The sequence below is a fragment of the Diadema antillarum genome, unplaced genomic scaffold (assembly GCF_040938485.1).
Source record: "Diadema antillarum isolate AM-2024a unplaced genomic scaffold, OU_Dant_1.0 scf00000124, whole genome shotgun sequence".
Lineage (NCBI taxonomy): Eukaryota > Metazoa > Echinodermata > Echinoidea > Diadematoida > Diadematidae > Diadema > Diadema antillarum.
Genome location: NW_027271013.1, coordinates 271,491 through 290,575, shown reverse-complemented (window position 1 = coordinate 290,575; position 19,085 = coordinate 271,491). Strand labels below are relative to the sequence as shown.

Here is a 19,085-nt window from a genome sequence, read left to right as displayed (position 1 = left end):
GGGCATGTGATTAAAGTTCAGAAAATAAGCAATGCAAAGTTTATGAGACAGAGGGCAGTTCAGACAGAAGAAGAATCTTTTTGAAAGTATGGAGCTTTTTATGTCAAAACATTTTCAAGAATGTATAAACTTTGAGACAGAGAGCATTTCAGAAAAAAAAGACCATCTTTTGGAGAGTATGGAGCTCTGATATTCGAATATTTTCAAGGAATGTATACAGCTGTAGTTCATCAGGACCGAACTGATGTTGGCATTTAAAACAAGCAAAGCAAACACTAACATTCAGACATCCTTAAGACCTCTGTCACATCTCAAGAGCCTACCTTAGGCGGGGGTCTTAGCACCGCACCAAGCCCCCTTCGAGAATGGCTCAAAAACCACTTACACCTACGCCTTACATATATGCATCTGGGTATTTCTTCTTCTCTTCCGTTCTATTTTTGCTTTTTACACCTGCACCTTACATGTATGCATCTGGGTATTTTTTATTTCTTCTTCTTTTTCTTTTCTTTTCTCTTTTTGCTGGTTTTTCTATGCCATGTTTTAGTCATTACATGCACAACACAAATCACCCATTTGTAAGCTTTGCTTTTTTTGTCTTTTCTATCTTTCTTTCTTTTTTTTATGGGTTCTAACAGTGAGCAAGGCAATGCTCTTTAACATAAGATGACATTCATATGCAGATGGAAAATATGAACGCACACACACAGATGGATGGCAGATAGACAAAGCAATATTGAAACATAAGACAGGCATAAACACATGTAGCAGCTAAGACAGAGGCACAGTCTCTCCCTGCACAGAAGTTACATGAACCATGATGACACCATGATGGAAGATTATGCAGGTGTTTGGAGCTAGTCTCGAGCACTTGGACAGAAATTCATTCACACAAGGAGAGAGAATGGTAAAGGCATTGACACCAAGATAAATATATAGAAGGGGTACAGATGACACCCGGGGTGATAAATCAATCAATTAATTAATTGAAGAGGCCACATTCTAACCAGTACCTGAATGTGAGAGAAGGATTGGTTCGTCGTTTGAACTAATATTGCTCCCTTGGCTGGACAGCTCCGGACTCAGCTGGTGCTCGGGGGGTACGTCCACCGCCCTCTCCTCGTGCTGGTGCCTGCCGTGGAGGGGACGGGCAGAGACCAGACTCACCCCGACGCCTTCCGGTGAGGAGGAGGAGGAGGACTCAACCTGGGCACTTGTGTTGGGTTGTAACCTGGTAGAGGGATGGGTAGAATTTGGGAGATGAAGACAGCATTCGATATATCGTACGTCACATGAAAATCAGGAGTAATACAAAATGACGTCATGCAGCAAAACAGTTGTAGTCACCTAATACAATTAATGCAATTCAGACTTCCTTTCAGTAGAATATATCATCCATGTGTATAATTAAAATCAAATTGCTGAATAAATAATAACAAAGACATTGATGTGCATAACAATCCTAGTTTAGCTCACTATACATGCTGCCTTATTATCTCTCCAAGGTTCAAGGGCTGACCTACATGTATCCCAAAAGAACAAAGATATGTTTTGTGAAATGATGACTTACCAGTACATCTACATGTACATAAAACAAAAAGAGAGCAAAGTGACTTTAACCAACTGGACAATCAATGACAGTCAAAACATTTCTATCATACAGTGCCTGCCATGTCTGTTTGATTAAAATCAAATCAAAACTAGTGTTTACAAAGCATTGAAATCCCTCAGACTGATTGTAAAGGACAATCAAGCATATCAGACTGATAGGTCCGATACAAGTGTGTCTTAACCTACATGTACGTCCATGGTTCTCATTATTATGTGATGTTAATAGGACTGGCGTTAACCTGTTCACTTCAGAGATTCTGAAATCTCAATAGGTTTTTGCACAGGACCAACAAAGCTCCTGTGCACCAGGGGGTTAATCTGGGGGTAGAACCCACTCATCTCACCTTAGGATAGGCATCGCTGGTGGTAGGCCTGAGGAAGATGTTGGGGCGGGGACTGGAGACGGAGGAGTCTGGTATCCAGACGCCGCCGAGGAGGAGGAGAGTTGTTGGTCACTGCTTCCCTCTGGTTCCCTACAGAAAAGGATTATTTAAAGAAAACAAATCACCCAAACAACATTAGTTAGACACTGATCCAGATTACAGTCCTGTGGCAGATCACCACATTCAAAACTGACTTAAACTACTTTACATAGCATACAATTCTGGTGATGTCAGTAGCTACAACACATGATGGGTGCTGCTTACTTCTGGTCTACTAACAACAGTATGAAACAATGACACTGAGTCATAATCCATAATAATACATATATAATGATGATGATAATACTGACAATATCATGATAGGACAAGAAGAAAGAAAGATAGTGAGATAGAAGTATGAAGCAATGTGGATATAGCCATGACAAAACAAACAAAGAAGAAGAGATAAAAAAGAATAAAAACCTTATAAAATCCCCTTACCCCAAAGATGTCATGACGGAATTATTTTATCTATTTTTTTATTTATTTGGGTTTTTTTTAGAAATAAAAAAAGGGTGTTGTGGAAAAAGTTTGAGCAACTATGAAAGTTGGAGATATTAACATGATTTGGCAAAATCTGAGGTTAACAGCAAAATAGAATTACACATTTGACAGGAATGGGTGAAACATGGGATAAAAAATAACAGATATAAATAAAAGCGTGAAAAACTCTGTGAAAATAAAACAGCATAACATGAAGCAATGTGGATACATTATACAAGAAAATGTAAAGAACAGAGGTATGGGAGACGGGCAGACTGGTGGACTAATAGTTGAGAAAGAAGAGGAGTAAAAGGAAACAGGAATGATAGAAGAGGTGTGAATTTCAACATCAGAGACACGAAATAGAGTTGGGGAAACAATATAAGATTGGGAGGGAAATATACTGAACTTTTAAAAGGAACTCTAGTACAGCATGTATATTGTACATGTATGTAAATGATAAGCTGTTAACTGCAATGTGCTTTGCTAGACCCAATATTCCAAAATGGTTGTTACTTGTCCATTAAGAGGGGGGGAAATTAATGATCAGTGATTTTTGGAACCTAGCAAACATAGATATATGATCATTAATTGAAATCTAGTCTGTAACTAGCCAACACTTCTGACTTCCTACGGTTTACTCTCGGTCACAGACTTTTCTCCCAAGGTCTTCCTTTTTTTTTCTCCTCTGACCACCCCCCCCCCCCCCCCCCCCAAAAAAAAAAAAAAAAAAAAATCACCTGTGCAGAAGGTAATAATCTTCACTTTGTGCACATTAATAGCCCAGAACCAGGTCAGCGGTGCATTTGAAGGAAAACTCGAGAGAATGGATAATCCATCTCTCCGATCTCTTTTAAGACTCCAGGTGAAGTGTGATCATTTCCTTTCCTTTCCGCTGCAAAACGGCTAGCCTCAAAGGGCACATAAATACATTCCAAGATGGTTTCCGTAATGACTTCATTTCGGGACAATTAGAGCCAAGGGACGGGAATTTTTGCAGAACATGAAAAAAAACATCCTCACAGTTCATCTGATAGATGGGAAGGGATTAGCAGGGAGAAATGTATAGATTCTCAGTGCAGTCAACGATTTGTGACTTGCCAGATACACCACTAATGCCTTGACCCCGAGTGTAAGGCGATGAAACCAATCCAGCTGAAAACATTAGAAACTTTGCACCACCATTGTTGGCAAAAAAGAAGCCTTCTTCACTTCAAGCCAACATTAACGGGTAAACCATCCTGGTATTTGTGATGATTAGCACCAGGCCTATAGTTCTTGGAGGAGCTCCAAACCACAGGAATCTTATTAACCTCGTCCCAACAGGCAAGAAGAAGTTGGATTCCAACCTCCGTGTCACTCAATACTGTTCGGAATCTACAGCTGGGCAGCCTGACTTTGTGTCGGAATGTGGAAATTAGCAGACAATTGGTGCAAGATTGGTGTAAACTTGTGGCCAAATCCACAGAGGGTTGCTTGATGTCATGTATCTCTATTTAAAAACATCTGATCATCCAATTCTTTTGGTCTTCCAACACATCTTCACTGTTCTTAATCTTTACATTTGTGAAAAACAAAACAAAAAAACATTTACTATCCTGTAGATCTACACTGTATATGGCTCCTCCTTTCAGTGAGAGTCAATAGCACAGCAAGAGTCATCTTGCAAAATATTCAACTAATGCTGCTCCTCTTATCTCAATTTGTAAAATGCACTGAAACCAAATGTAATCATGGAAGTTAATTTACACATGGAGACGTACACTGTAGTAGCTGATCAAATGTGAACCATGCACAACGGCACACAAGTGAAAAATACTGCCGGTTAACACTTGCCCCATACATTTCTTACAGTGCATATAGTTCAAAGAAGCTGGCTAAAACACTCGCAATCATGCGGTTTATTTTCTTTGTTGTTGTTTTTTCATTCAGTTGAAGAATTCCTGGTTTCAAAAAGGTCGAGGTGTGAATCTAATTTAATAATGCATTGTTCCAAAGTTTGAAAGTTCAATTTAGGGATTTAAAAAAAAGTATAAAAAGAGTTGAATCACACCTTATGACACTGAACTGGCACAGATCACACAACACTGCCATAACCATAGCATATCTGAGTGGATATAAAGATGGTTTATCAACTTCCATTCACTAGAATGCTCTAAACAGAAAAAAACAAAACCACACAAGCTGGAGATTAGATACAAAGTAGAAGTTGGCTGCAGTACAAATTTCACCAACACAAAATGAGTTTCCTCTTCTTCCTCAATCCACAAAAAATGAAATATTCACAGAAAATATCACTGCAAAAGCTAAAAGCAATGTCTGATATTGATCACAAGGTAAAAGCTAGTAGCGCCGGTCCACAAATGGAGTCTGCACAAATACATGAACACAAGCTACATGTTTAAATTATTATAATTGGTGTCACTTATGAAACAAAGCAAAATAAAAATGTCTGAGACCTGCCAAAAATAAAAATGTCTGAGACCTGCCAAAAATAAAAGACACTCGCACAAATGAGAATCAAGAGACAGAGATGCAAAGAAAATATATATCAAGATTTAGAAAAATCTGAATACAAAGTCTAAACAATGACCACAACTTGGCACTAAAACTTGCAGATTAATATGAAGAATACGATGCAGTTTCTTAACAGCTGTAAGGGCAACTGTAACAACCCCTTTTAAACTTGTAAAACTTATCTAATCAGCTTGTTATTAAACCTATCCCTAAATCCCCTAAATTCTAAAGATACTTAGAATTGATTAGAATTTTACTTCAAGAATTCAGATCATCTTTCCACAAACTGTTGCATAACATACTAGCAAGAACTTTCTATTTATCTATCTACAAATTAATAGACAGACACAAGAGTGATAGATTTAAAAGACAGGCAAATAGATCTAGATAGATAGATAGATAGATAGATAGATAGATAGATAGATAGATAGATAGATAGATAGATAGATAGATAGAGAAAGAGAGAGATTTGTAAACTAGACTGATTGACCTCCCCTTGACAACTACATATTCACAACTTTGTAAGAATATACATCTAAAAGCTACAGCAATGCTACATGTACAATTGTACCTACTACAGAGACATTCACAGTATTGCCTTCTACTACGATAACTTAAGGACAGAGCAATATTAGAGAAGAGAGAATTTTGTGTATGAGAATTTCTATACTGAAAATTTAAAAGTGCATTGAACTCTTATATATTGGAAACGCTACAATGTATAGAATGAAGCTGATCAGTTACAAGTTGACCAGTGATGTAGCAAATAATTAGGCTATCCACAAGTGAAGATTAAAATACAATTGACAGAGCTTATATGTTTAAACTGTTGCCCATTATTGCTCCCCCACCCCCACCCCCAAAAGAAAAAAGTTAATACATTGTATAAACTTATATATAAACATTCAAATAAATTTTGATCTGTAACTCTGTTTTTCTTCAGAAAATAGTATATCACAGAACATGCAAAGTTAGATCTTCTAACGCTGCATGGCTATTAATGCTATCAATACAAAATGAATATAAACAGAATTTAAAACAGATAATGGAAACAAATGAATGTACGCCTGCATACAATCAAAATTACACAATTTCTCCACCTAGGCAGAAGAGAACATTAAAAACAAGCATTGAACAACACTTTCCTGAATAGTACGCAAAAAATTAAACGATGACAAAAGCTGCACAAAGTCTGAAAACATGAGACTAACAAATTATAGGTCCATGTCATAAATCTGTAATAGGTTCAAAATCTTAAAATGATCTCCCCAAGATTACTTGCCAAACTTCTGCAACAGACAAATTTAGATTGAAATTTGAAACATATGTATTCAACCTTTAATTCGCCATGTCTTACTTATATTCGAACTGTTGTTTAATTGCTACTCATTTCCTGTGAATCATTTCTTGAGTTGTTCAGATGTTGATAGCTACAACTGTAGTATCAAAGTGCCAGAAGCATTGAAAGGTGGACATGCGAACTGTACAAGAAGCCACCATCTTTATTATTATCATTATTATTATCATTATCATTATCAACAAACTGAAAGCCTGAAAATGTGTACTTGTACCTGTGCTAGCAAACTTCTGATAAAACTCCCGAATATATCCTTCCTCACGCAATCCCATAAATATTCTTCTAGAAAATTCTGTATTCTCTGCTCAAAGAAAATAAATATTCTATTTGGGGCCCTCCACAAAAATTGTGTTTCATTGCAGTAGAATTCTGTTTTCATTTTCACATTTTTGGAAGCATTGTTCTTGCCCCGGATTCTACATACTACAGTACTGACAGATATGCGTAGCTACGGCAAAATGTGTTGATACAGTGGCGGCGAAAGAAAAAAGCTGCTCAGGGGCATGTCTACCGCACACAAAACGTGCGAGACATGATGGATGTTCACTGACCTACATCGGGGTAAGCCTGACAAAATATAATCCCTCCCAACCAGTTTGGTTCGGTAACGCCACCCTAAGTCCGCCCGGGGGCGTGGCATGGATACGAGAAGCTAAAAGGGCGGATGGTTCACGATTGGTCAACAACTGATGCAGACACGCGCAACAAACCAAGCGATGTTGGATTACATTCCCCCTTTACAACTGTTACAGTCGTAGTGTTTATTTGTCCCTAATCACGAGGTGAAATGATCATTAAAACAACAGAGGCTCATATCATCATCAACATGTCCCAACAATCAATCCACGCTTGTATGCATATGATGGTTTAGACAATATCATTGACTAGACAACACTACTACCATGTGCATAGAGACAATCAGCTGAGAAACAGAAGGACATTAATGCTGTACAGAGACTATGGTATCAGTGCCTTTCTGGCTCTAAAAAGCTGCAGTGCATTCAAATCTCTTCAAAGTAATATTTCCTTTAATATCTTACTACAAGACCTAATACTTGTTTGGGCTAAAATCTAACAGAGACTTTTCTGAAACCATGTCTCAAGTGATTGCAATGAAAGAACATTGGTTCCTTACACATAAGTGCTAAACTTTGCCGCAAAGCAAAAGAAATTAGCTGCACACAACATTTACATGTGAACGATGTAAATATATCACATCCATGCATGAAAAAATACACGCATTTCATTTCCACAGTGTGACATCACTGACTGGCCCGTCTACCATATATTTGCTGTAAACGACACCAAAGCTGCAACTTAAAGGCGCCCAACAAAAAAGCATGTTGGTACTAGATTCACACTTCACTCGCAGACTTACGGAAAATAGTGTCGGCTGCATTTGTCGCGGAGACATTAAAAAAAAAAGAATAAGTAAAAAAAAAAGTAGTAGTAGGATGCAATACACATGAGTGTTATTTTTTCACGGAGTGTACAGTGTACAACCAACATGCAACAAAACTGTTCTTAATTATAGTATAGCTACAACAACAAAAATATAGACCCTTTCAGTTACAGTTAAAATTCTGAGTTCAGATGGCAATATGCCCCATCCCACCCCAACCCCCCCCCCCCCCCCCTTCTTAAAAAACTTCTGATTGGCAAAATCACTTAATTTGTACTGTGAAGAATACATATTATGTGATTTTACTCTTTTCTTTCCAGTTTTGGAATAGTATCATACAGGTCTTTTATTTCTTATCACAATGGTATAAATTATTTGCAATGTTGCAATATCACCACACTGTATGGTGCAGTCACTGTGAGGTGTGTCCTTAGATCCAAAACTACAAATTCTGCATCACACTCATCTTTTCCTATTTGTAAAGGTCCAGTTTACCTTTGGGAGCAGTGATTTCAAAAATGTTCAAGATATCACATTTGATGCATATGTGTAGGTCTGTTGTATCATAAAACATCCTACCATATGAAATATTTGCAATAAAACCTAAAATATAAGGAGATATCAGGGTTTTTCTCAATAAACCATAACTGTGTACGGTTTAGTCTAGAAACATTTTTATTATAAATATTGTTCACATTTTGTGTATCTAGCAACACTTAACATTGATTATACGGATTCAAATTTTGACAGTGGTTGTTTCTATAGTAACTCACATTTTAGAACTATTTTAAAGCACTAATGCTGAGTTTTTGTTTCATCTGCAAATGGTAAATTATGCCTTTAAGCTGTATAAATACTCCAACTCTGGAATAAATTCTTAACTTTACAGCGAAAATGTCTCAGCTCTTGTGATTAAACACGAAGCCCCATTCGGCCAATGCTGCATGTTAGAGTGTTGACCACTAAACCATTCAGATGCTGACCATGCATAGGTACACTGTATACTTCAGAGGCAGCAAACAGCAATACGATTGTAAAAGGTTCATTGGGTAGACCATTAGCCTACATTTATATGTACATTGTCATCAAACAGAATAACACATTTTCTGATCGACAGGACACAAAGGATCACCATTGCACAAATAAAGGCACAAGACTCCAGTTATAAACTAGCACAAGACAAGCAACACTCAACAAACACATACACAATTATTATACTGTAGGGTGTCTGACAGACAGATTTTACATACCTACACAGATCAATTCGAGTGGAAGGACATGAACACAATAATCAAATTTGCAGTAAATTACTGCATAACTGAGATGTATTCCTAAATATATAACAAAACTACCTGTACTAAGATCTATTCATTTACCACAACTCCAATTCCTACATGTACTTCAACATTATTACTACTATTGCTAATACTATTTTCTTTATAATTACTGCTACTAATACGGAGACTGATACGGTGTACTACTACTAAAACTACTTCCATTACTATCAGCAACTAATAAGACGGCATGTAATGCTACTGAAATATGTCAAAAACTGCAAATTCCTCATTTTCACGATTTCACAATTTCCACAAATTTATCATATTCAGACATGTTCAAATGAGATTATCTTTATTTTGTGACCCCCAACAACTTTGTTCAGCATTTATACATAAGAACTAATCAATATAGACTTCCTTTGAAAATATTATGACCAAAATTCTAATCCCAAGCCACTTGCTTTTCTTCAATTTGAACATGGTTGACAAGTGACTAAGATGTTTGTATGGCAGTCCATATCCATAGTACCAGGTCATAGTTAACTGAGTTTGAGTATCATATGACCTATGTGTCACTAACTATTGTGTACACGGTGCTGTATAAAATGTGATGCAATAAGTGAAAAAAAGTACATCCAACGTTTTGTAAGGGTTGGTGGAAGCAGGGTGGGGGTGGGTGGAAAAACAGCAACAAAGGAAAGCATGTAACAACTCTAACCACCCAAATTCTTCTCTAAATATGAACTTCTATCACATTTCGTAAGCTGTATGTATGGTGGCTATTCCATAGATTGAAAATGTGGTTATGAATGGTAATTCACTCAGTTCATTGATATCACATAGCAACAATTACTTTGGTAAATGTTTGTAGAAGTAGTAAATATCTAGGATACTGTTGATGCCAAAATCTCACAGGATTATAGTTACCTTCACCTATGACCATCTTCTAATATTGTGTATAATGTAATAAAAAAGGAACAGCCAATCATTTTAGTCAACCTCGTGAATATATCTCTCATAGTAACCTTTATATATCAGGATTAGGCTAAAGTGCATTACTCCCTTTTATAGGGGCATTTTGGTACATGTCTGAAAGTGAATCTCTTTTGTGGCAGTCTTGTAGAGGTTCTCATTAATCATACATACATGTAAGTACATTTTTCTCTGACAAATCTGTCAGAATGTTAGTAAGCACAGTCTCCCCAATTCTTCTGAAATAGATTGGCTACGACTATTGGCTGCTCACTGATGATCTAAATAAAGGTATTACCCACAGAAAATTTCAAGCTATGAAGTTACTATGGTGTACATGTACTTTTAAAACCAGTGCCCATCAAAAGCCTACCTAATGAAGAGTCCATGAATTTTATCTGGAAATAATATGCACTAAAAAAAATAAATAATCACACTTTTGTTGTTTCACTTGCTCTAGTGACTGGAGCAAAATCACCTACAGTGACTGCATCTGCTATAGATTCTACATATTGTACCTGGACAGCATACAATAAACACACAAACAGACACACATGAAGGGAGAATAAACACATTTTTGACCGGTGGACAATGGCAAGACATGCTCACTGGACAACTGACTATACGGATTGCAATATGTGCAAGCTGTTTAGACAGAATCACGATATAATTGCATCGATCTTCATCAGTGCCCTAAGTCTCGTCTACGTGAAAGTAAAAGGCAACCACTACTTTAAGAGACTTTTAAATCTGCCAAAAGTCGCAAAGGCTGGACGCTTTTGCGAACTCTGATCCTGGATGGAGGCATTTTGCTTTTCAAAAACACTGGACAGATTCCAAGAAATCTCTCATTTGTGTACAAGGTACATACATGTATGTGCCAGTATGATCAAAGGACAAAGATTTGAATCTGTCAAGCCTAGATCCTCAAAAATGAATTACAGGTTTTATGACCCTTGAGATTTTATAAATGCTATTTCTAAAAAAATAAAATCATCAATGTCATTTTCTATTATAATAATGACAACACCTTTTACAGACCAGTGTGAAAGGAAGAAAAAAATCCTTACTTTAGTATGATTCTAAATTGTTACATGAATGGTTTTTAGGCTTTGAATCTAATAAGCACCAATGTTTGTATCATTAGTATTCAGATTTTGAGTAGATTGCTGTGGATTAAACTTGAAACCATTTGTTACATCTCTGTGGTCTCGTAGCTTTCTAACCGTGTTCCTCGGAAACATAAGATGTATACCATGTGACCTGCCTGGTTGATTGCAAGGCATGCTGGGAACAATCTGCAACCACTGACAGCCATTTTTTGTCACTGTTATAATTTTGCTGCCACAACTGGCCATTGCTGCACATGGGAATGGTGCATGTCCATCATGCAAATACATTTGACCAAAAATAACTTTAAAAAGTCAAGGTTTTTAGGCCACATTTTCTTTCAAATTTCATCTAACATTGACCACTATGTGCATGTTCTATTAAGAAGCTTTTACCTTCTTATCCATGGGTTGTAGTAGATTCTGTGAATGAGTTTAAACACAGGAGCAATTGGGCGTGATAGAAAGAAAAAGGAATACATGACGCAAGTAGAGAAAGAAAGTATAGCGGACAGGTCAAGACGACGTGTTATTTCACACATGAGCGAGGAATGGGATAATGCTAGCAAATAAATGAACTTGTCGTAAACATTACATTACATTAATATACACATTAAACATGTATGTTCACATCAATATCAACCAGGTACAAAAATTAGTTTGGAAATAATGAATGATCAAGAAACAAAATCTGTGAAGCAAAGTAAATTAAATTGTGCAAACTCACATGAATATAATTTTCTCATCCCAGAGTAAATTATGACTTCTAAATAGCTTCCAAATTCATTTCAATATCATATTTTAAATGCTTTTGGATTTAAGTGGCTATAGGAGAAATTATGACATTCTGACATGTAACAGATGTCTAAAATTTCCATCATATGCATTTTATGTGAGTACTAGCCATGAGGCAGATATCCAGCAGGATCATAAATTAAATAAATAAAATCACTTTTTTGCTTTCCAATGGATGTTTTATAATAACAAGTGCTTCCACAAACAAGAGTATAATTACACTGTGCTACAAACAAGCGAGCAAAGAAAATAACATGTGCTGGTACAGTGTATATGTCACAAGATTGCAAATAAACATTCGCTGAGTGGTGTCGAGAGTCGTCTAACGCAGACAACATGTGCATTACCCATGTCTAGATCTAACACAGCTACATGTCTTTCTTTAAATTTGTCTATATCAAAGAGTGCTCTGATGGAATCATGAAAATTGTTCATCAGTAAAGGTGCAGTCTGCTCGAACACACCTTGAGGTAAATGTAAAAAAGCAAACTTCGTTGACTCCACAAAGTAAGTATACTTTGTTTTGAACAGTATATCACTCAACTACAGAGAAAAAAATGGCCCCTGCTAACTATGCTATGGAAGATATATATTATGCAAAAATGTATGATACAGGGTGAAATATAATTGTCCCACAAATCTCACACTTTCATATGATTCCCTATTACTGTGCTTCTAAAAATCTTTTAACCCACAGTCCACTTTAGCTCCAATAACTTTTTTTTCGAGGCCCAATTTGTTGGAATGCAAATCTATTTTAATAAGTTTTTTTGGCCAAAATTGCGGCCCATCAGAGAGAGCTTAGCGGGCCATCAGTGGAACACGGCCCACTGGTTGAGAAGTGCGGCCCTATTAGACTCTGTAGCGTATCATCCCAATGCTATGTCTAATTAGAATTTCCCTTGCTTTGAATACTCACTTTTCTGCCGGAAGAGGCCTTCCCAACTTGGGTGACCTCGGCGGTGACCTCTGACCTTCGTCCCTGCTGACCTTTGGCCCTCCTGTCTCCATGAGCACCCGACCCAGCTGGGGCGAGGCAGGCTTGTTGCGGGCGACCTCGCTGGGTTTGGTGGACGGAGGCATACTCGGGAGGACTCGAATCATCTGCGTGCGCTCGGCGGAGACAGGCTGGGTCTTCCTAGGGGCCACCGGACTCTCCCTCGTGGGGACCAATTCATCCATCAACTGAAATCATTGTAACCACGGTGAAAAGACAACGATTCAGATTTCACCCATAATAAGCAATGCCTCGAGAATTATAAACATATCAGAGGGCACACACACATACACAAAATGCACTTCCGAACAGACATGTATAAAAAGACACATAAAAATCTAATTTTGATGTTAGTGGTATTAAAGGGGATGGCTAGTAACCGATCAGTGGGAATCAGTGGGAATGCTGAGGGATGATTGTTCCAATCCTTGTGGGATTTATTTAAGAGTACATTATATATCTACTGTTGTGTGAAAATTATTTGCTTCAGAACGGTCTCATATTCAAGTAATGTGCAGATTAATGCCCCGTCACTGACCAGGGACGCTTACCTGGAAACATTAAACTGCACATTACTTGAATATGAGACCATTCTGAAGCAAATAATTTTCAGACAAGAATAGATATATAGTGTACTCTTAAATGAATCCCACAAGGATTGGAACAATCATCCTCCAGCATTCCCACTGATTCCCACTGATCAGTTACTAGCCATCCCCTTTAAAGTTCGTCTTTAGTGTGAAATAACCCTTCAAATAACAGTGAAAACAATTAACACAGTTAACCACTAGACACACAAAAAATTAACAACCATAATATGTTGTTACCAAGGCAACACAGACTTTGTGTTTCAGAGGAGGATGTCACTGAATTTGCATAAATATCAGATATGAGGCTACAAAATTTTCACATGTTATCATCTTCTTTTTAGTTCTTAATTAGTGTCAAGGGTCATAACAATTTCAGGTGAAGGTATATAACGATGTAAGCAGGAATGAGAGGGGGTTCTCTGATCCTTCCTGCTGCTACGAAAGGTCTAGAGTCTGCCATGGATTAACCTGCTGAGGACGAGTTCCGAGACAGTATACTCGTGCAGGTGTCTATGGGAAATGCCTGTTATAGCAAAATCAGCCCGTCCTCAATGGGTTAAAGATATAATCGCTAAAGGCTTAAAGGACAAGTCCACCTTCATATACATGTGGATTGAGTGAATGCAACAATATTAGTAGAACACATCAGTGAAAGTCTGAGGAAAATCTGACAATCCTTTCAAAAGTTATGAATTTTTACTGAGCAATAACTGCTGAATGAGACGACTACTACAGTGTATGATGTCACATGCATACAACAATATAAGGAAAATAAAAAGAGAATTTCACAAAACTTTACTTTTTGAATTAAGTGCACACTTCTTTGACTTGTTACTGACGTATGTTAAGGGTAATATTATTCCCCTTGCCTTCTGAAAGAGAGAAGTCGAGTGTTCTTTTGTTACACGAGAAAAGTGAAAATAAGTTGAATTTTCTTTATACTTTCTTCATATCGTTGTACACATGTGACATCACAAGCTATAGTACATGTGTAGTCTTCTCATTCAGCCGTGACTGAACAAAAACTTTAAAAATTCGTAACTTTTGAACGTACTGTTCAATTTTCCTCAAACTGTCACTGATGTGTTCTACTAATATTGCTGCATTCACTCAATCCAAATGTCTATGAAGGTGAACTTGTCCTTTAACTGAGGGTAAGTGGTCATGTAAGAAGACGGATGAGGACAGCAGGCCGACGAAGTTTCCTAATCTTACACTGGCTGGTCAAGTCATACAGGGTCAATCCCAAAATGTATGGGGGGGGGGGGTAATGTCTGGAGAAAGACACAGGAGAGCGAAACCATGTTGATGTGAGTTGGATAAGATGATATGAATAAGATAATTTGAATAGATGATATGAATAAGATGACATCATAGAATATGTGACCCGCTACAACAAAAGGATCCGAAAGTCGGGGGAGGACAATTTTCTGAAAATGACGTGACATTATTCCCATACTCTTCTACATGTACTTTAATTTCATATATAACACAACTCATAAAAGTACTTGTTGCGGAGATATCGATGATTTTATTAGCGTATGTCAAGTGGTTGAGGAAATCAGAGTTTCGAGAAAAACGCCTTCAAAGTTTTCCTTCCGACGCTAACATACAGTAATCAAGGGGAGGTGAGACAGTTTTCACCGCTTGACAATAGAAAGGATCCTTTAGGATCCTTTTGTTGTAGCGGGTCACATAAAATTAGTATCTTCCAGAATGTAAAAACTAAGTTTAGTCATGCATGAGAATGATGATGTTGATTCTGTTAAATGATGGTAATAACTTGTTCTTCCACCAAATATACATCATCTTCCCAATGCATCTAGATGGGAAAAGATCTCATCTGCTCGTCGCTCCATTCTTAAGTACGACAGAGCTCTCCGCATCGCTTGACCTTTACCTCTGTGCTGGACTGGACACGATCCCTCAGGTGGGTCAGCGAGGGTCGGCTCCGTCTGGCCAGCTGACTATTTGCATTGGTCACCAGGGAGATCTTGGACCGCTCCACGCTGGTGTCCAGTCTCTCTTTAGTGGTCATCATGGAATCAAACACCTGCAACGCCAAACATCAGCACCCCACCCCCAATATGATACCAATGATGCAACACGTACGGAATGGATCTCGAGCAAGAGTTGATAGTGATTTGATACAGGTCATGGCATACCCGTGTGCCCATTTTCTGGATACATTCATGGAGATGTTGAGGGGAGCCTGGACTTGAATGATAGACTGAGGTTCACTAATCCCCTCTTTATGATACATGCAGGCGATTAATAGGTAGGGCATCTAAAAAAATGTGGTATCACATCAGCTCTATACATGGAGATGGTGTACATGATCATGCAAGTTCTAACAACCCATCCAGCGATATATGGGTGGATAAAACAAGAGGAATGGCATGGTATAACATTCATTATGCATGGAAATGATGGGGTATTGATTTTTGGCTCTGCTTAATCATTGTGACGTTTGCGATTTCATTCAAGAATCATTGCATATTCAGGTGCATTATAATGTTATCGCTCCATGCAGGTAAATATTTGGTAAATATACATGTATATCACAATATGATTATGTCATAAATATGTTTTAACTTCAAATGATTACCTCTTACATGTAGCTCAGTCCTTAAAATGCTATATGTGATTCTACATTGTATTTCAATGTTTTCTGCAAATTGATGTAGGCATTCATATCATACTTGTTTCTCAAACTGGTTGATCATGACTTACCTCAACAACATTTTCTTCTTCTTCATCCTCCTCCTCTTGGATGTCATCTGGTAGCCCTGAGATCTGGTAGGTGCCCTCCATTCCCGACAGGTCGCTGTCGGAGTCGTTGGGTGACAACCCTACGTCATCATCATCGTCGTCGTCTTCGTCGTCGTCCTCGCCCTTGATGAGGGTCGGCGCAGACTCTAACGGAGCTGGAGGAGTGATACAGGAATGAGTGCACAAAGAGAAAAATAAATTAACCCATCGGCAACTAAGTCTTTCTTACTGGCTATGAGGACAATAGAAAGATTATGTCACAAGTTGCTAGAACATTTTTTGAATTAATGTCCTTTACATTGACAGCAGGTTAGAAGTAATATTGATGGTGTTACAAAATCTTCTTGATGGTAGGACTGAGAAAGAAAGATAAACATTTCTCGAGCCATTCCGTGAGAGTAGCAATTCTTTCTTTCCTGCATCTGATTTATGTTTAGTTGGCCCCGAGTGGGTTAAAAGTGAAACTTTGAACAGCCTCTGTTATTCTTGCTGTGAAGTGATGCTGATATCGACAGAGGGTCAAAAACTTATCTCAGGAACAGTTTTGAAATCAGCCTGCATCGATTTCAGTGACAACACTGCCCACGTGAGGTACATCTTGGATGACAGAATATTTAGTTGCCATGGAGACTAAGCAGAGAGAATATTTTACAAAATAAACAAAGAGTAATGATCCCCTCTAGGCTACGCAGATGTTTCGATCATTCCAGTGATGTAGGACAGACGGAATTATTGGCTAGAGATTCCTCGGGGCCATAGACATTGACAAAAGGGTCATATAGTTTGTAGACCTTTGACGGAGAAAAACTAACTGCTGTTAGCAATCTTAACTTTTTGCAAAGTCATGAAACTTTTATGAACGAGTTCACGTCATCCTAGATGGATGTGAATTCGCGATTGCCAAGTTCTAAATTCCCTCAGGGACACACCAATAATTATGTATATATGATGACACTGATGAATTCAGCTGCGACACCACTACTTTGTATAATGAGAAGGCAACATTTCACATGAAGGCTGTATGGGATCTCTAGCTAGGCGACACTGCAAATACATTTTGACATCATGGTCTTCTTGACACAGACAAGATAATACAGTAATAGGTGGTGACTGAATATATCTCTACTTAACATTTGAAATTGCAAGTCCTGTGTCTTCTATCTGAATCAACCATAACTAAATGTGACCAGCAACTGTTAGACGTTTATTTGTACTTGACAGTGAGTGCTGGCTAAGTTTCAGGTTGTTAGAGCTGAAAACTGGATTCTGTTTTATTTCTGAAATATATTTTGAAGCTAACGAGGACACGGTGCTGACAAGTAATGAGGTTAATGTTCAGGTTTAAGTATCAAATCTGGTCTTTTGATGGATTTGAATATACAGGTTTCAAGTGTTTTAATTAGGGTTCCAGAAAATATTAATCATGAGTTAAGCCGCCTGATGTAGAATTATAGCTCAACACACTTGAAAACGTTTCAATGCATGGGAATTCATGAAACTGTCCTATAATTCATACATTATTCAACAAAAGATCTACATGTATAAACCCTTGTTTTGGAACATTTGAACTGTACACATTAGGCAAGCAAATATGCCCTGTATTTAGGTATATGTATGTTAGTAACCTTGTGGACAGTACTTGAAAAAGTTTTACACAAATTAGCAAGGATAAGATATTGATATCATTTAAAGACTGGCACTTTGGCATAGTATGATTTGATGGTCTTCATATTCAAAAACATAAAATATTTAGCTTGTTATTTCACATGGATAGCTGACCACATCGGTGTTATCTTGCTCTTTGAGAATTATCAAAGAGTGAAGTCATAGTTATCTACACTACAACTAAGACTAAAGTTTCTCTTTATAGTCCCTATCATACATTTTCATGGAGGCAAGAAGATGGCAAATCAGTGAGGCAAATCTGACTTTCTATCTTGCCTGTAAAAAAAAAAAGAATATCCTTCCTCTGTTCCCTTAATGACTTCTAAATATTTTACCATTAGAATATGACCTGGAAGAAGCAGCATCAATGGAAGTATGATTTAAAATGTTAATTGTCGTTTTATGTTTAATTCATTCAAGCAACATCAGATTTGCACAGTAATGGTAAGTTGAAATAATGAAAGAAAGTTACAACTTAAGTATGAAATAAAACAAGACACATTTAATATAGACAATGAGGTTATCATTTAAAAAAAAAAGGAAAACCAACAAATCTTTTATCCTGCAGCTGATAAAAAAAAATAAGCAAAATCAGCAAGTTTATTCCTGGTCTCCTCCGACAAGATAAGACAAGACAAGACAAGACAAGACAAGACAAGCAGACAAACAAAGACATCACATCTTTCACAGCACATGCCCAAACTCTCAAACAAGACACAAGGGGAGGGTGGGGGTGGGGAGATATATCCCATTGGCAAACACTGTGTGGGGGAGTTTGGAATATATGACGCAAGTGTGAGGTCAATGCAAACAAATGTGGTAATCTACATAGCTGTGACATATTTGATGTACTGTTTCAAATATTTCTTGCTGAAAGATTTTCAATGTCTAGAGGATCGTCTAATCATAAATTCATACTTCTTAAAACTGTCATAATATATGTTTCCTACAATCAATCTATGAGTGGCTTTTGATATGCCACTGAGTTCCTATTTGTTAAGACTTTTATGACCATGATATATTCATTTCATAATTCATTCTTAATACTGTCCCCAGTGATGAAACTTCTGATTTGGGTTCTATTTTCTAATCAATAAATCTTTTCTGAATGTCTGC

The 19,085-nt window shown here is 37.4% G+C and overlaps 1 protein-coding gene across 4 annotated transcripts in view; it reads right to left on the bottom strand.

The window, feature by feature from the left end:
• The window catches only part of LOC139720239 (uncharacterized), a 298,627-nt gene that overhangs the window by 12,204 nt on the left and 267,338 nt on the right, over window positions 1–19,085 (bottom strand). For 3 of the 4 annotated variants that reach the window (XM_071631603.1, XM_071631604.1, XM_071631605.1), the window contains 5 exons: window positions 16,266–16,459; window positions 15,433–15,585; window positions 12,865–13,130; window positions 1,956–2,084; window positions 1,014–1,231 (listed from right to left, as the gene is read on the bottom strand). In XM_071631603.1, coding sequence (XP_071487704.1) covers window positions 1,014–1,231; window positions 1,956–2,084; window positions 12,865–13,130; window positions 15,433–15,585; window positions 16,266–16,459 — 960 coding nt within the window. The remainder of the gene's footprint in view (window positions 1–1,013; window positions 1,232–1,955; window positions 2,085–12,864; window positions 13,131–15,432; window positions 15,586–16,265; window positions 16,460–19,085) is intronic. The other variant, XM_071631606.1, reaches the window with a different exon arrangement.